At 45.0% G+C, this 12961-nt stretch overlaps 1 protein-coding gene across 4 annotated transcripts in view; it reads right to left on the bottom strand.

The window, feature by feature from the left end:
* Positions 1-12961, bottom strand: part of USP40 (ubiquitin specific peptidase 40) — a 60928-nt gene that overhangs the window by 14714 nt on the left and 33253 nt on the right. For all 4 annotated transcript variants that reach the window (XM_045032169.1, XM_045032170.1, XM_045032171.1 and 1 more), the window contains 5 exons: positions 10732-10818; positions 8686-8722; positions 3976-4040; positions 3044-3118; positions 2114-2231 (listed from right to left, as the gene is read on the bottom strand). In XM_045032169.1, coding sequence (XP_044888104.1) covers positions 2114-2231; positions 3044-3118; positions 3976-4040; positions 8686-8722; positions 10732-10818 — 382 coding nt within the window. The remainder of the gene's footprint in view (positions 1-2113; positions 2232-3043; positions 3119-3975; positions 4041-8685; positions 8723-10731; positions 10819-12961) is intronic.

The raw sequence follows: 12961 nt of genomic DNA, 5'->3' as shown, positions 1-12961 counted from the left end.
AATGTAGGTGTGCGCGCCGCGCGTGCACGGTTCTTCGGAACATTTTTACCCTAGCAACTCCGGTGGGCCGGCTGGGCGCCCCCTGGAGTGGCGCCGCTATGGCGCTGGATATATACCCCAGCCGGCCCGCCCGCTCCTCAGTTCCTTCTTTCCGCCCGTGACGGCTAGTAGGAACAGTGGAGTGCTCCCATTACCTCCACAGCCCTAGCGTTCTCAATAGTTTAGTGTATATAGTTGTTAATAGTTTGTTAAGTTTCTTGTTAAAATTGTATAGTTAGTTGTATAGTATAGTAGTTAGGGAATTAGAGGGGTTAGCCCTCTTCTTCCGCCCCGGTGCAGGCTTATGCCCGGAGCACCGGGATTCAAGCCCTGCGTGGCTTGCCAGCAGTGCAGGGTGCCGAGACGTGTCGGCACCGGAGCGGCTCGGTGCTGCCGGTGCGCTGCTCACGGAGGCCGGCTTCGGCGCCGACGGAGCTGGTGCCGGAGGTTGGAGAGCCGACTCCATAAGGAGTTGTTTTAAACGAGAGTCCCGCTCCTTCCTCGTACGAGGCTTGAAAGCCACACAAATGGGGCACTTATCTGACCTGTGTGACTCTCCGAGGCAGCGTAGGCAAGAGTCGTGCGGGTCACTCACCGGCATGGGCCGCTGGCAAGCCACGCAGGGCTTGAATCCCGGTGCTCCGGGCATAAGCTCGCACCGGGGCGGAAGAAGAGGGCTAACCCCTCTAATTCCCTAACTACTATACTATACAACTAACTATACAATTTTAACAAGAAACTTAACAAACTATTAACAACTATATACACTAAACTATTGAGAACGCTAGGGCTGTGGAGGTAATGGGAGCACTCCACTGTTCCTACTAGCCGTCACGGGCGGAAAGAAGGAACTGAGGAGCGGGCGGGCCGGCTGGGGTATATATCCAGCGCCATAGCGGCGCCACTCCAGGGGGCGCCCAGCCGGCCCACCGGAGTTGCTAGGGTAAAAATGTTCCGAAGAACCGTGCACGCGCGGCGCGTACACCTACATTGGAATGCATAGGAGCAATCACTCGAAGAACAATCTCAGTTCCCTCAGCCTCTCCTCGTAAGTCATGTGCTCCAGCCCCCTAATCATTTTTGTTGCCCTCTGCTGGACTCTCTCCAATTTATCCACATCCTTCTTGTAGTGTGGGGCCCAAAACTGGACACAGTACTCCAAATGAGGCCTCACCAGTGCTGAATAGAGGGGAATGATCACATCCCTCGATCTGCTGGAAATGCCCCTACTTATACAACTCAAAATGCCATTAGCTTTCTTGGCAACAAGGGCACACTGTTGACTCATATTCAGCTTTTTGTCCACCGTAACCCCTAGGTCCCTTTCTGCAGAACTGCTGCCCAGCCATTCGGTCCCTAGTCTGTAGCAGTGCATGGGATTCTTCCGTCCTAAGTGCAGGACTCTGCACTTGTCCTTGTTGAACCTCATCATATTTCTTTTGGCCCAATCCTCTAATTTGTCTAGGTTCCTCTGTATCCTATCCCTACCCTCCAGCGTATCAACCACTCCTCCCAGTTTAGTGTCATCTGCAAACTTGCTAAGGGTGCAGTCCACACCATCCTCCAGATCGTTAATGAAGATATTGAACAAAACCGGCCTTGTACATATTGGTTCAATTAAACCATTTTTATTACATACTGTCATCCTGACCTTATCTTTTAGGAGGGGTCAGTGCATTCCTGTTATTCTTGGGAAATGTTTATGTACCATCCTTAATATTGGAATGTTCTGGTACCACTTAATATCAGAATGTGTTTCCGTAAGAACTTTGTGCTTAGCACTTCTTAGGAAAGTGTATTTTTGCATTATTAGCCCTGTTCTTGCCAGATTCTGTGAAGAGGTCCTGTCTCATACCGAGCCTCTGATACAAGGGCTTATGTCTTAGGCTCTCTTCCTACTACAAGGATCAGAAGAAGATTGTACAACCCATAAAACATCAGGCCCTTCAAGAAGATATTCTACAAATATTGTTGCCTAATTGGTAAATATGGGCTGGCCATTTGGTTTCGCAAAAGGCAACTCTCTGCTCAAGAAGTTCTTGGAAACCTTTATTTCTGAACACCTACAACTCACCTCCTGCTGGAGATACTCGCAATGCCCCCATCATGCAGTTCACTTGATTCTGCATGCTCTCTTGCTGTTCAAAGTGTATCAAAGGCTTGTACCACCAGATGGGCACCTTCAGGAATCCCTGTACAGTGAATGAAATATACTTGATTACTCACTTTCTGTACTATTACAAGTAAGTTAAGTTTGATTTTTGCATCAACAGAGAAGAAGAGTATTAATCTGCAATGTTAATTTTCCACCTTCGTTTTTTTTCTAATCTTGTTTTGTGTAAAGGACTCCTGCGTGGGCCTCAGATTCCTGATTGTTCTACCTGTATAGGGCCCACGGAGAGGGTTAGGTGACAAAACTTGTTACAGCATAATGATGTCACCCATACTCAGAGTCTTGTAGAAACTGAGACATGGTAAAGAACTAGCTGACTGAGGCTTAATTAACATAAGACCTAAGTGACATTGCTAGTTTGGGGAAAAGCATCAGGCTGTATGACAAAGATTACATCTGCCCCTCTGACAGGGGTGTTTGTCCACCTTAGGTGACACTGCTTCACATTATGGGGCTCTGTTAGATTCCCAACTGCTCTTAGATGATCCGGAAGTGGAAATGACCAGGATGACTCTCTCTGTCCACATCTGATCAGGAGGTTGCAACCATTTTTTTCTGAGGCAGACATATCATCACACACTTCTTTGTCACTTCACTTCAAGCCTATTGCAATGTGCTCTAAACATTTTAAAACCATTTGCGAACAACCTGATACAAAATGTGGTGGCCTGCTAAGTAGCGTCTCTCACCATGCACACTTTACTGTACAGATATCTAGACTGGCTGCCTGTTGGTTACCAGGTGGAGTTTCAGGCTTTGTTTTTGACGTATAAAGTTCTAAATGGCTTAGAATCTGCCAAACTGTAGCATGACACAAAGTGACAATGTTACCTTGGGCGGCAGTTTCCCTTCAGTTATGACCAAAGTATCTCCACTGCAGACATTAAGCTCCTTCAGTCTGGCACCCTGCGGGAGCAGAAAGCATACTGTATTTTGTTAAGTGAATGAGTTTTTTCACTTGTAAAAAGTATTCTGGGTGTGCAGGCCTTAAAGCCACAGGGGCTTGTTTTTCCAAACAAGAGCATTTTATGCAAAAAAAAATAATCAAACTTTACTCACTTTCTGTACTATTAGCCAGGATGGGTAAGGAATGGTGTCCCTAGCCTCTGTTTGTCAGAGGGTGGAGACTGATGGCAGGAGAGAGATCACTTGATCATTACCTGTTAGGTTCACTCTCTCTGCGGTACCTGGCATTGGCCACTGTCGGTAGACAGGATACTGGGCTGGATGGACCTTTGCTCTAACCCAGTATGGCCATACTTATGTTCTTAAACTTCATCTGGCTGTTGATTACTTGATGGAGACTCAACAACTGTTCAGATGCACTAGACGGAGCAGGAATTTGGAGTATCGTGTTGTGTCACCACCTGACCAAATGTCGACACCAATGTACAAGTCTTCCCTTTATATGGGTCTGTGTTGCAAGTATAATAGATGCCCTATTGCTCTCTGGTTCCCATTTCCTCTGAAGCTCCCTAAGTTATCAATAAATAATAATACCTAGCATTTATCAGTAGGTCTCAAAGCTCCTAACACACCAAATCCTAGGCTTCAGGAAACAATTTTATGGAAAATCTTTAACGGTAGCCACAGCAAATCACTACAAGGCAAATACTTTGTGTGTTACATATTCTGTGTGTGTGTACATTCTCACTCTTGCCAAATCACCAACAACATAAAATAGGATGTGGCCTGCAATATACCACAGACCCAGGAGCCCTTAACATATTTGCTTTTTAATGTAAAACATAGGGTTCTCTTACTTCCTCACTTAATGCTTCTCCAGCTTCATAGCACCAATCGATTCTTCTCAAATGCCAGTTGTCACCTGCAAAAAGCAGAACACTGCGAACATTCAGAAAAATATCACTATTACAAAAGAATATGTGAACGCACTCTTCCCAAGAGTAAGTAATTCATACATTTCTCAACTTTGACAAATGTTAGAGATTAAATGGATGCCATATTTGAGAATTAAAACGAGTTATAAATATCACACATGCTCAACTCCCTAAAACAACTGGTTGTTTTGCAACCACATTTTCCTATTTTATAAATGTTTCTCTCTCTCACTCTCTCTCTCTTCCCCTAACCCAGGGATGCGCAACCTGAGCCTGAGAAGGAGCCAGAATTTACCAAGGTACATTGCTAAAGAGCCACAGTATTATGTAATGATTATATACATTATGTGTGTATACACACACACACACACACACACAATTTGATAACGTATATTTATTATGCATTTGTAAGGTATAGTTAACAATAACAACAACTTGTCAACGTTTTACTTAGTAGGACTTCTGGCAATCTTTGCTTTCAACAGTTCCCTTGACGTTTGGTTTGTGTTCAGTTGTGCTCACGAGCAGCAGTTATCTTACTGATCAGCACTTGGATTTCACATATTTGAGCATTGAGAAAACAGACTCACAAAGATAGGTCGAGGCAAACATCGAGATTAATTTTAGGGCCCCACCTCTGATGTTGGGGTATTTATCCTTTGGTACAGATTTCCAGAAAGTAAGGATCCCCTCTGTCTTCAGAACAGATTTCAATCTGTCATCTTCCAAAAGTTCTATTATTTCCATCTGGGATGTTGCTTCGTCAGTGACTAAAGGGGGCTTCAGACAATTGGCTTCAGCACTAAAAGGGTCAATCAGAAATCTGATTTGAGGTCTTTTCTGCTGCAAATCTTGGAATCTTTCCTCAAAACTGTCCTTAAGATCTTTAATCATGCTCGCATATCTAGTTGTGCTCCGTTTTAGGGGTTCTGCTGCATCTTCTTTTGATCTGTCTGGAAGTTGTGACATTGAGGGAAAGTACGTCAGCTCTCCCTCAAGCATTTGTCTGTGAAACACCTGCAGTTTGTTCATGAACGCAAATACACTTTGCACTAGATCAGACAGCAACCAGAATTTTCCTTGTAAGTCCATGTTAAGTTTATCCAAATGCAGCAGCATGTCTGCAAGAAATGCCAAGTCTAGAACCCACCCAGCATCTGTAAAGTCAGGATGTATTCTTTGCTTCTCCTCCATAAACAATTTTACTGGTTCCAGGAGCTCAAAAACAAAAAAAACAAACAAAAAAAACCACGGGAAATAACGTTGCCTCTCGAGAGCCACCGAATTGCACAGTGAAATGGCAAATCAGCATGGAAGTTGTCTTCATCCAGTTCTTCGATTAGATTTTGAAATTGTTTGTGATTGAGTGCATTTGAGTGAATGAAATTCATAATCTGCAAGACTGGTTTCATGACGTGATCAAATTTGAGATTTTTAGATACCAGTTGCTCCCGATGAATAATATAGTGAAATGTCCAAAATTCGGGAAAGCTCTTGTCAGATTTACAAATCCCCGCTAATCCATTCACAGATTCCCCACATGGATGGAGCCCTGTCTGTTGCAATAGCAGTGAGCTTCTGTAAAGGGAACCTCAATGCCCCCTTTAGATCTCTTCCACAAGTTCTGTCCTTTAATGGCACGATATCCAGGAGTTCTTCCATTATAACACAGTCGTCAGGCACAGTGCGGACAAATACCGATAACTGAGGTTTATCCTGTACATTGCATGACTCATCCAAAGCGATGCTCAAATACTCACACCGCTGAAGTTGCAACTGCAGTTGCAATGCAATGTCACTGTTTAGGTCGGCAATTCTGCGTTCTATTGTGTAGCATGAAAGCTGCAGGCCAGAAATTTTTTTCTGTAGATTCTCATTCTCCAGTGACAGGATTGAAATCACATCAGTGAGGCACGTTTTTATAAACTTGTCTTCAGAGTAAGGCTTTTTTGCATGGGCTATGTACCTGGCCACATAATAGGAGGCTAACGTTACAGTCTGCGATCAGTTGGCAAATCTGGTGAAGAACTGGGCTTCTACATCTGTTTGTTTTTTCAAAGTTTTCAGTTTTAAAGTGCGGAGTTCAGAACCTTGTGGGAATTCTTGATCCACATGTGCATGGCTAGAAGTGAAATAATGCTGCAAGTTGGCAGATTTGAACTGAAAGACACACATCTGGCAAAGACGACACATGGCCTTACCATTACATTCAACAAAAAAGTACTTATTCTCCACCTCCTATTGGAAGCCTCGATTTTCATCTGTGTATTTTCTTTTCCATTTGAACTTGCCTTCCATTGTTAGATGGTGTAAGAAAAATTTTGATTAAACATTTCCCCACCAGCTAGTAGTCACTGTGTACTTTATTGAAGGAGACACAGGCTCCAGCCAGGGGTTGCTGGACACCTCGCTCTGCCACAGGCCCACCTTTGACTCCATCCCTTTCACCAAGTCCCCATCCCCACCCTGCCCCACCCTGCCCCACCTCTTCCTGCCCCATTCCAGTGGGCTGTGTCCTTGCTCCTCCCCACCTCCCTTCCAGAGCCTCCTGGCGCAAAACACGGGCAGCAGGCAAGGGGACGGAGGAAGAGGCAAGGGAGGAGAGGCTGTGCAGCGGGTCCCTTGCTCCTCCCTCCCTCAGCGCCTCCCGCCTCGCGGCGCTGCGGTGGCTCTGGGGAGGTGGGGGAGGAGTGAGGACACAGCACTCAGCCCCTCCCCCCCCCCCCGAGCTGCCTCAACGCCGCAAAACAGCTGATCATGGCGGAAGGTGCTGGGGGAGGGAGGGGGGCTGGGCACTGCGTCCTCGCTCCTCCCCATCCCTCCCAGAGCTGCAATGCCCTGAAACAGCCGATCATGGTAGGCAGGAGGGGCAGGCGCTGATGGGGGGGGGGGGGGGGCGCGCGGGCAGGCAGGAGGTGCTGAGGGGGATGAGGACTGATAGGGCTGCCAGTGGTTGCTGAGCACCCACCATTTTTTCCCCAGAGTTGACTTCTGGCAGGAACCACAGATTTTCTTTTGAAGAGCTGCATGCGGCTCTGGAGCCACCAGTTGGCCACCCCTGCCCTAACCAGAGGAAACTAATAAGATATAGAGGGGAAGTGAATTGTCAGCTTCAAAAAATGCTGACAAATACAAAGAAAACAAAATGAAAAAAATTGAGAAAAATTAATTTTCAGTTATAAAAAGGTTAAGCGTTACTTGTAGGCATATTTTCAAAACAGATATACGATTTAAGTTGATGATAGCCTCTTAAAAATGAACACAACTGTTGCTGTAAGAAAAGGGTATTTTTACTACCTCCAAAATTTCAGGGCTGATTTGCACTAGTTCTGGGATTATAATATGTTAATTACTGCCATAGAAAGAGCAGAGTGAATACAAAGCATTTTGGAAGAGCAGTTATGTTTGTTCTTGAATTTTTCCTCTGAGGAAAGCATTATAAAAATGTTATATATATATTTGCATTTTAAGGTCTAAAATTTGACCTTCCTAAACTAAAATCCCTAAATCCAGGCAGAATTATCTTCTTAAAGTACAGGAAAAAAGCATGTCCAACAGTCTTTTTAGTGGGGAAAAAAAGTATCCAAGTGATCTGAAACACAAATTTTATTAGAAAGAGAGCACCTAGTTCCACATGAAGTTCAAATTAAGGCCTAATTCAGCTTTTCAGGGTTGGTGATATAAAATAAGAACACGTAAGGAGCACAGTACTATTGCTTTCATGGCAGGGAAATCTATACACCTCTACCCCGATATAACGCGACCTGATATAACAAAGTAAAGTAGCAGGGGGGCAGGGCTGTGCGCTCCAGTGGATCAAAGCAAGTTCGATATAACGTGGTTTCACCTATAATGTGGTAAGATTTTTTGGCTCCAGAGGACAGTTTTATATCGGGGTAGAGGTATACTTACAGAAATTAATGAGGTTAATGTTTTTCAAACATGAATTTACCTACTGGGTGGTGCACACACATACAGAGAAGTTTTAGTTTTTAGCTTGGCTGCTAAACAAGTATCCTAATACTAGTAAATGAATGTAGATGAAAATGTTTTTTGAACATGAACTTTCCTATTATCTGACTTGTTTAAATTTGCAACCTTTACACTAACATAGAATGTTGTATTTAATACTTATTAATTTCAGTGATCAAGATAGAGGAAACGATGGCATGCTCCTTTTTCTCTTATTTCAACCAGCAGCAATGAGAAATGCTGTACTGACAAAACCACCAATATAGACAGTCAATCACTGAATAGCTTCTGCATGCTCATTTCATTTAGCACCTTTAATAATGGAATGGTCCAAAGCACATGCTCACATTAATTTCACTTTTACAGCTTTGCTTTGGTAAAGTGATTTAAAGATCTCTTTTTATTTATTGTGATCACTGAAGTCAAGGGTGAGTTTTTGCCCAATTTAGACTGGCAAAGTACAAAGCATGAACTTTATTGGGCTGAGATTCCAGACCTTCATTCATTTTCTCCAGGTTCAATAAATCCTCTCTCTTTCACTGCATCTCACAATAACGCAAATGAGCTTAATTTAAACAATTACTTTTTAAGCTTGTAGGGTGTGCAAAAGGAATCTGGAAAACACTGAACACATTAGACAAACTATCTTGTACAACTAACCTGGTAACCCAGATTTCTCCAGCATTAAGTTTAGACACTGAAAGAAAAGAAAAATACATGGTGATATTTAATCCCAGTACATAATTTGAAAAATAATTTCATTTACAAAACTAGATTTTCCAATGTGTAACCAAGTCACAGTCTGGTTCCTGATCTGCTACTATCTTAATGAATAGAACTGCACTCAAACCCTTACTTGATGCTTGTTGGAAAGCCACATCTGAGCCCTTAGAACAGAGGTGGGCAAACTATGGCCCACGAACCACATCCCGCCCGTGGGACCATCCTGCCTGGCCCTTGAGCTCCTGGCTGGGGAGACTAGCTCGCTGTGCCGTCAGCACTCTGAGTGGCGGGGCTGTGAGCTCCTGCCGGGCAGCATGGCTGGAAGAGCCGCCGGTGTAGTCTATTAAATTGCTCCTCGTAGGAATGTGCTACTTATGGTGTACTACTTACGGCTGCCAGTCCCGGTGCTCTGATTGGCATGGTAAGGGGGCGGGGAGTGGGGAGATTGGATAAGGGGCAGGCGGTCCCGGGGGGCAGTCAGGGGACAGGGAGTGGTTGGATAGGCATGGGAGTCCCAGGGGGGCTGTCAGGGGTGAGGGTGTGGCTAGGGGTCAGAGCAGTCAGGGGACAGGGAGCGAGGGGGTTGGATAAGGGGCAGGGAACCAGAGGGGTGTTTGGGAGGGGGCGGGGATCCAGGGGCATGGTTGGGGTGGGGGATCCTGGAAGGGGGCAGTCAGGGGACAAGGAGCAGGGGGTTGGATGGGTCGGGGTTCTGAGGGGGGCAGTCAGAGAGCGGGAAGTGGGAGGGGGCGGATAGGCTGTTTGGGGAGGCACAGCCTTCCCTACCTGGCCCTCCATACAGTTTCAGAACCCCAATGTGGCCCTCAGGCCAAAAAGTTTGCTCACCCCTGCCTTAGAATATAAAATTGTTTTCATGTATAAATGTATGAATATACAATTTTAATATTCTAAAGGAAGCAGCTTTCACAGCCTGTCAGAAAATAGACTTGTGCTATCAATTTATCACTTCTATAATAGGACTTCTGTTGTGTAGGAGTTTGACACAACTTCCTCCCACAGGTTTCCTTTACTAAAATAAAGCCAGAATCTTAAAAAAGCCCAACTCCCTCTGATTACTTTTAGTCTAACTATGTGCGTGGTAGATACTACGAGTTTATGCTAGTTGCAGGGCATCTGCTATTAGGGCAGGCAGATATTTCTTATATTTGCATTAATTTGTGGGAGAAAACGTCTTGACTTCTATACACCCATGGGATGGAGGTTAAAAACTATATATAAAGTAGAAGCAGCAAAGAATCCTGTGGCACCTTATAGACTAACAGACGTTTTGCAGCATGAGCTTTCGTGGGTGAATACCCACTTCTTCGGATGCACGAAAGCTCATGCTGCAAAACGTCTGTTAGTCTATAAGGTGCCACAGGATTCTTTGCTGCTTCTACAGAACCAGACTAACACGGCTACCCCTCTGATACTTGATATATATAAAGTGTCTTCCAAAAGATTCTGAACCCACATAATATGTGTCCTTATGTTCAGCACCAACACATTGCCTTAAAAGTCCACAGGACCAGCATATGCGTGTTATAAAGACACAATGACTCCAAAACACAGACCTCCCTTCAGTTTTCAAAAAGACTAATTCTACAACAAAACTGCAGATCCAACCACTTACACCCCACTTAATCGTGATCAGCCCTGTCATAGTGCCATATGACTAATAAAGTGACACTACTTGTAAAGATGATCACATGACCAGGTCTAAGTCAGCTGGATTCTGATCAGTCCACAGGCAGACTCCTCTCCCCACCATCTTTAGGGAACTCAAGACATTTCTTTCCCTTTTCGTACTTCTGAAGTTTTCCCCAATAAATCAATTTCCTCAGGGCATCAGCTGTAACATGGATGCTATTTTGAAGCAATACACAGTAGCAAGCAAGAAGTACCCAGGTGCAGAGGAGCTGGCATTGGAGTGCTAAAATATCCATGCAAAATGAAAGATTTCTGTAGAACTCCTGTAATTACCTCTCTCACAGATGCAGTCTCTTCCACTACTATCTCCATCTCTGGGGCTCCCTGCAGATCACTCCCAACAACAAAATACAAGAAGAGCTAAGAAAAGGATAGCATGTCAAATTAAAGCTCAGGGATCATGCAGCATGATTTTATATATACACATATAATAGATTTACTTGATTTTTAATTCTAGAATAAAGCTAAAACAGACTACTTCAGATGCAGTACAAATATGCGGGAGTCCATCATAATTACTTATCTAAACTCGCAGAAGATATAGATAAGAATGAAAACAGGGTTAAGTTTTCTTTGTATTCACTGCATGTGCATGTTGGTTAATTACGGCAGGATGGTCTCTCTAAAGCCTGGTCTACACTACGCGTTTAAACCGGTTTTAGGAGCGTAAAACCGATTTAACGCCACACCCGTCCACACTAAGAGGCCCTTTATATCGGTATAAAGGGCTCTTTAAACCGGTTTCTGTACTCCTCCCTAACGAGAGGAGTAGCGCTAATATCGGTATTACCATATCGGATTGGGGTTAGTGTGGCCGCAGATCGACGGTATTGGTCTCCGGGCGGTATCCCACAGTGCACCACTGACCGCTCTGGACAGCAATCTGAACTCGGATGCAGTGGCCAGGTAGACAGGAAAAGCCCCGCGAACTTTTGAATATTTCCTGTTTGCCCAGCGTGGAGCTCCGATCAGCACGGGTGGTGATGCAGTTAAAAATCAAAAGAAAGAAAGAGCTCCCGCATGGACGATGCGGACGTGATCGCTGTAAGGGCAGGCAAATCTGTTCTATCAGCGCTCAAAATCATTTTTTAAATATCTCCAGACAGATGCCATAGCAGGGACTCAGCGCACTGCTGCGTGACAAGCGTAACGGAAAGGCAAAGAATCAAATGGACGCTCATGGACTGGAGGACTCAAGCTATCCCACAGTTCCTGCAGTCTCTGAAAAGCATTTGCATTCTTGGCTGAGCTCCAAATGCTTCTAGGGTCAAAAACAGTGTCCGCGGTGGGTCAGGGCATAGCTAGGCAATTTACGCACCCCCCCACCCACCCCCAGAAGTGAAAGGGAAAACAATCCTCTCTTGACTCTTTTACATGTCACCCTATCTTTACTGAATGCTGCAGATAGACGCGATGGTGCAGCACTCAACACCAACATCCTTGCTCCCCCCACGCTATGGATGGCTGATGGTACAAAACGACTGGTAGCCGTCCTCATCATCAGCCTATTGGCACATGGGGCAGTGCAAAAGGACTGGTAACCATGCTGACTAGCATCAGTAAGGTCAATCAAGGGTGCCTGGCCCTAATTTTTCCTGGTAGATGGTACAATATGGCTGATAACCATCGTCATCATAGCAACAGGGGGCTGAGCTCCATCAGCCCCCACCCTTCATGTGTAAAGAAAAGATTCAATTGCCCCTGAACTAGCAGAGGGATGCTGGGCTCCTCTCCTACACACTCCTTACTGTCCTGTCTGGACTATCATAGCAGCTGGAGGCTGCCTTCCACTCATATCTCACTAACAAGTCACTGTGTCTTATTCCTGCATTCTTTATTACTTCATCACACAAGTGGGGGGACAATGCTACGGTAGCCCAGGAAGGCTGAGGGAAGAACGGAATCAACAGGTGGGGTTGTTGCAGGAGCACCCCCTGTGAATAGAATACAGCTCATAATTTCTGCAGGATCTGACACAGAGCAGCTGTGCTCTCTGGTTCTCTGATACAGTGGTTCTCTAGTACACTTGCCCATATTCTAGGCAGGACTGATTCTATTTTTAGATACCAAAAAGGAGGGATTGACTCAGGGAGTCATTCCCAATTTTGGCTTTTGCGCCCCTGGCTAAGAGCAGCCAGGGGCACTTATGACAGCAGCAAATGGCACAGTGCAAAAGGACTGGTAGCCACGATCATCTTATTACCAATTTATGGTATGGTAGATGGTACAATATGGCTGATAACCATCTCTGCTATCATGCAAAAGCAAAAGCATGCTGCTGTGTAGCGCTGCTGAATCGCCTCTGTGAGCGGCATCTATTACACATACGGTGACAGTCACAAAAGGCAAAACAGGCTCAATGATTGCCATGATATGGCATCTGCCAGGGCAATCCAGGGAAAAAAGCCGCGAAATGCTTGTCTGCCGTTGCTTTCCCAGAGGAAGGAGTGACTGACGACATTTACCCAGAACCACCCGCGACAATGATTTTTGCCCCATCAGG

Source organism: Mauremys mutica, chromosome 10 (assembly GCF_020497125.1).
Source record: "Mauremys mutica isolate MM-2020 ecotype Southern chromosome 10, ASM2049712v1, whole genome shotgun sequence".
NCBI classification, from domain to species: Eukaryota; Metazoa; Chordata; order Testudines; family Geoemydidae; genus Mauremys; species Mauremys mutica.
The sequence above is the reverse complement of the archived record's forward strand: the minus strand, read 5'-3'. Positions and strand labels throughout refer to the sequence as shown.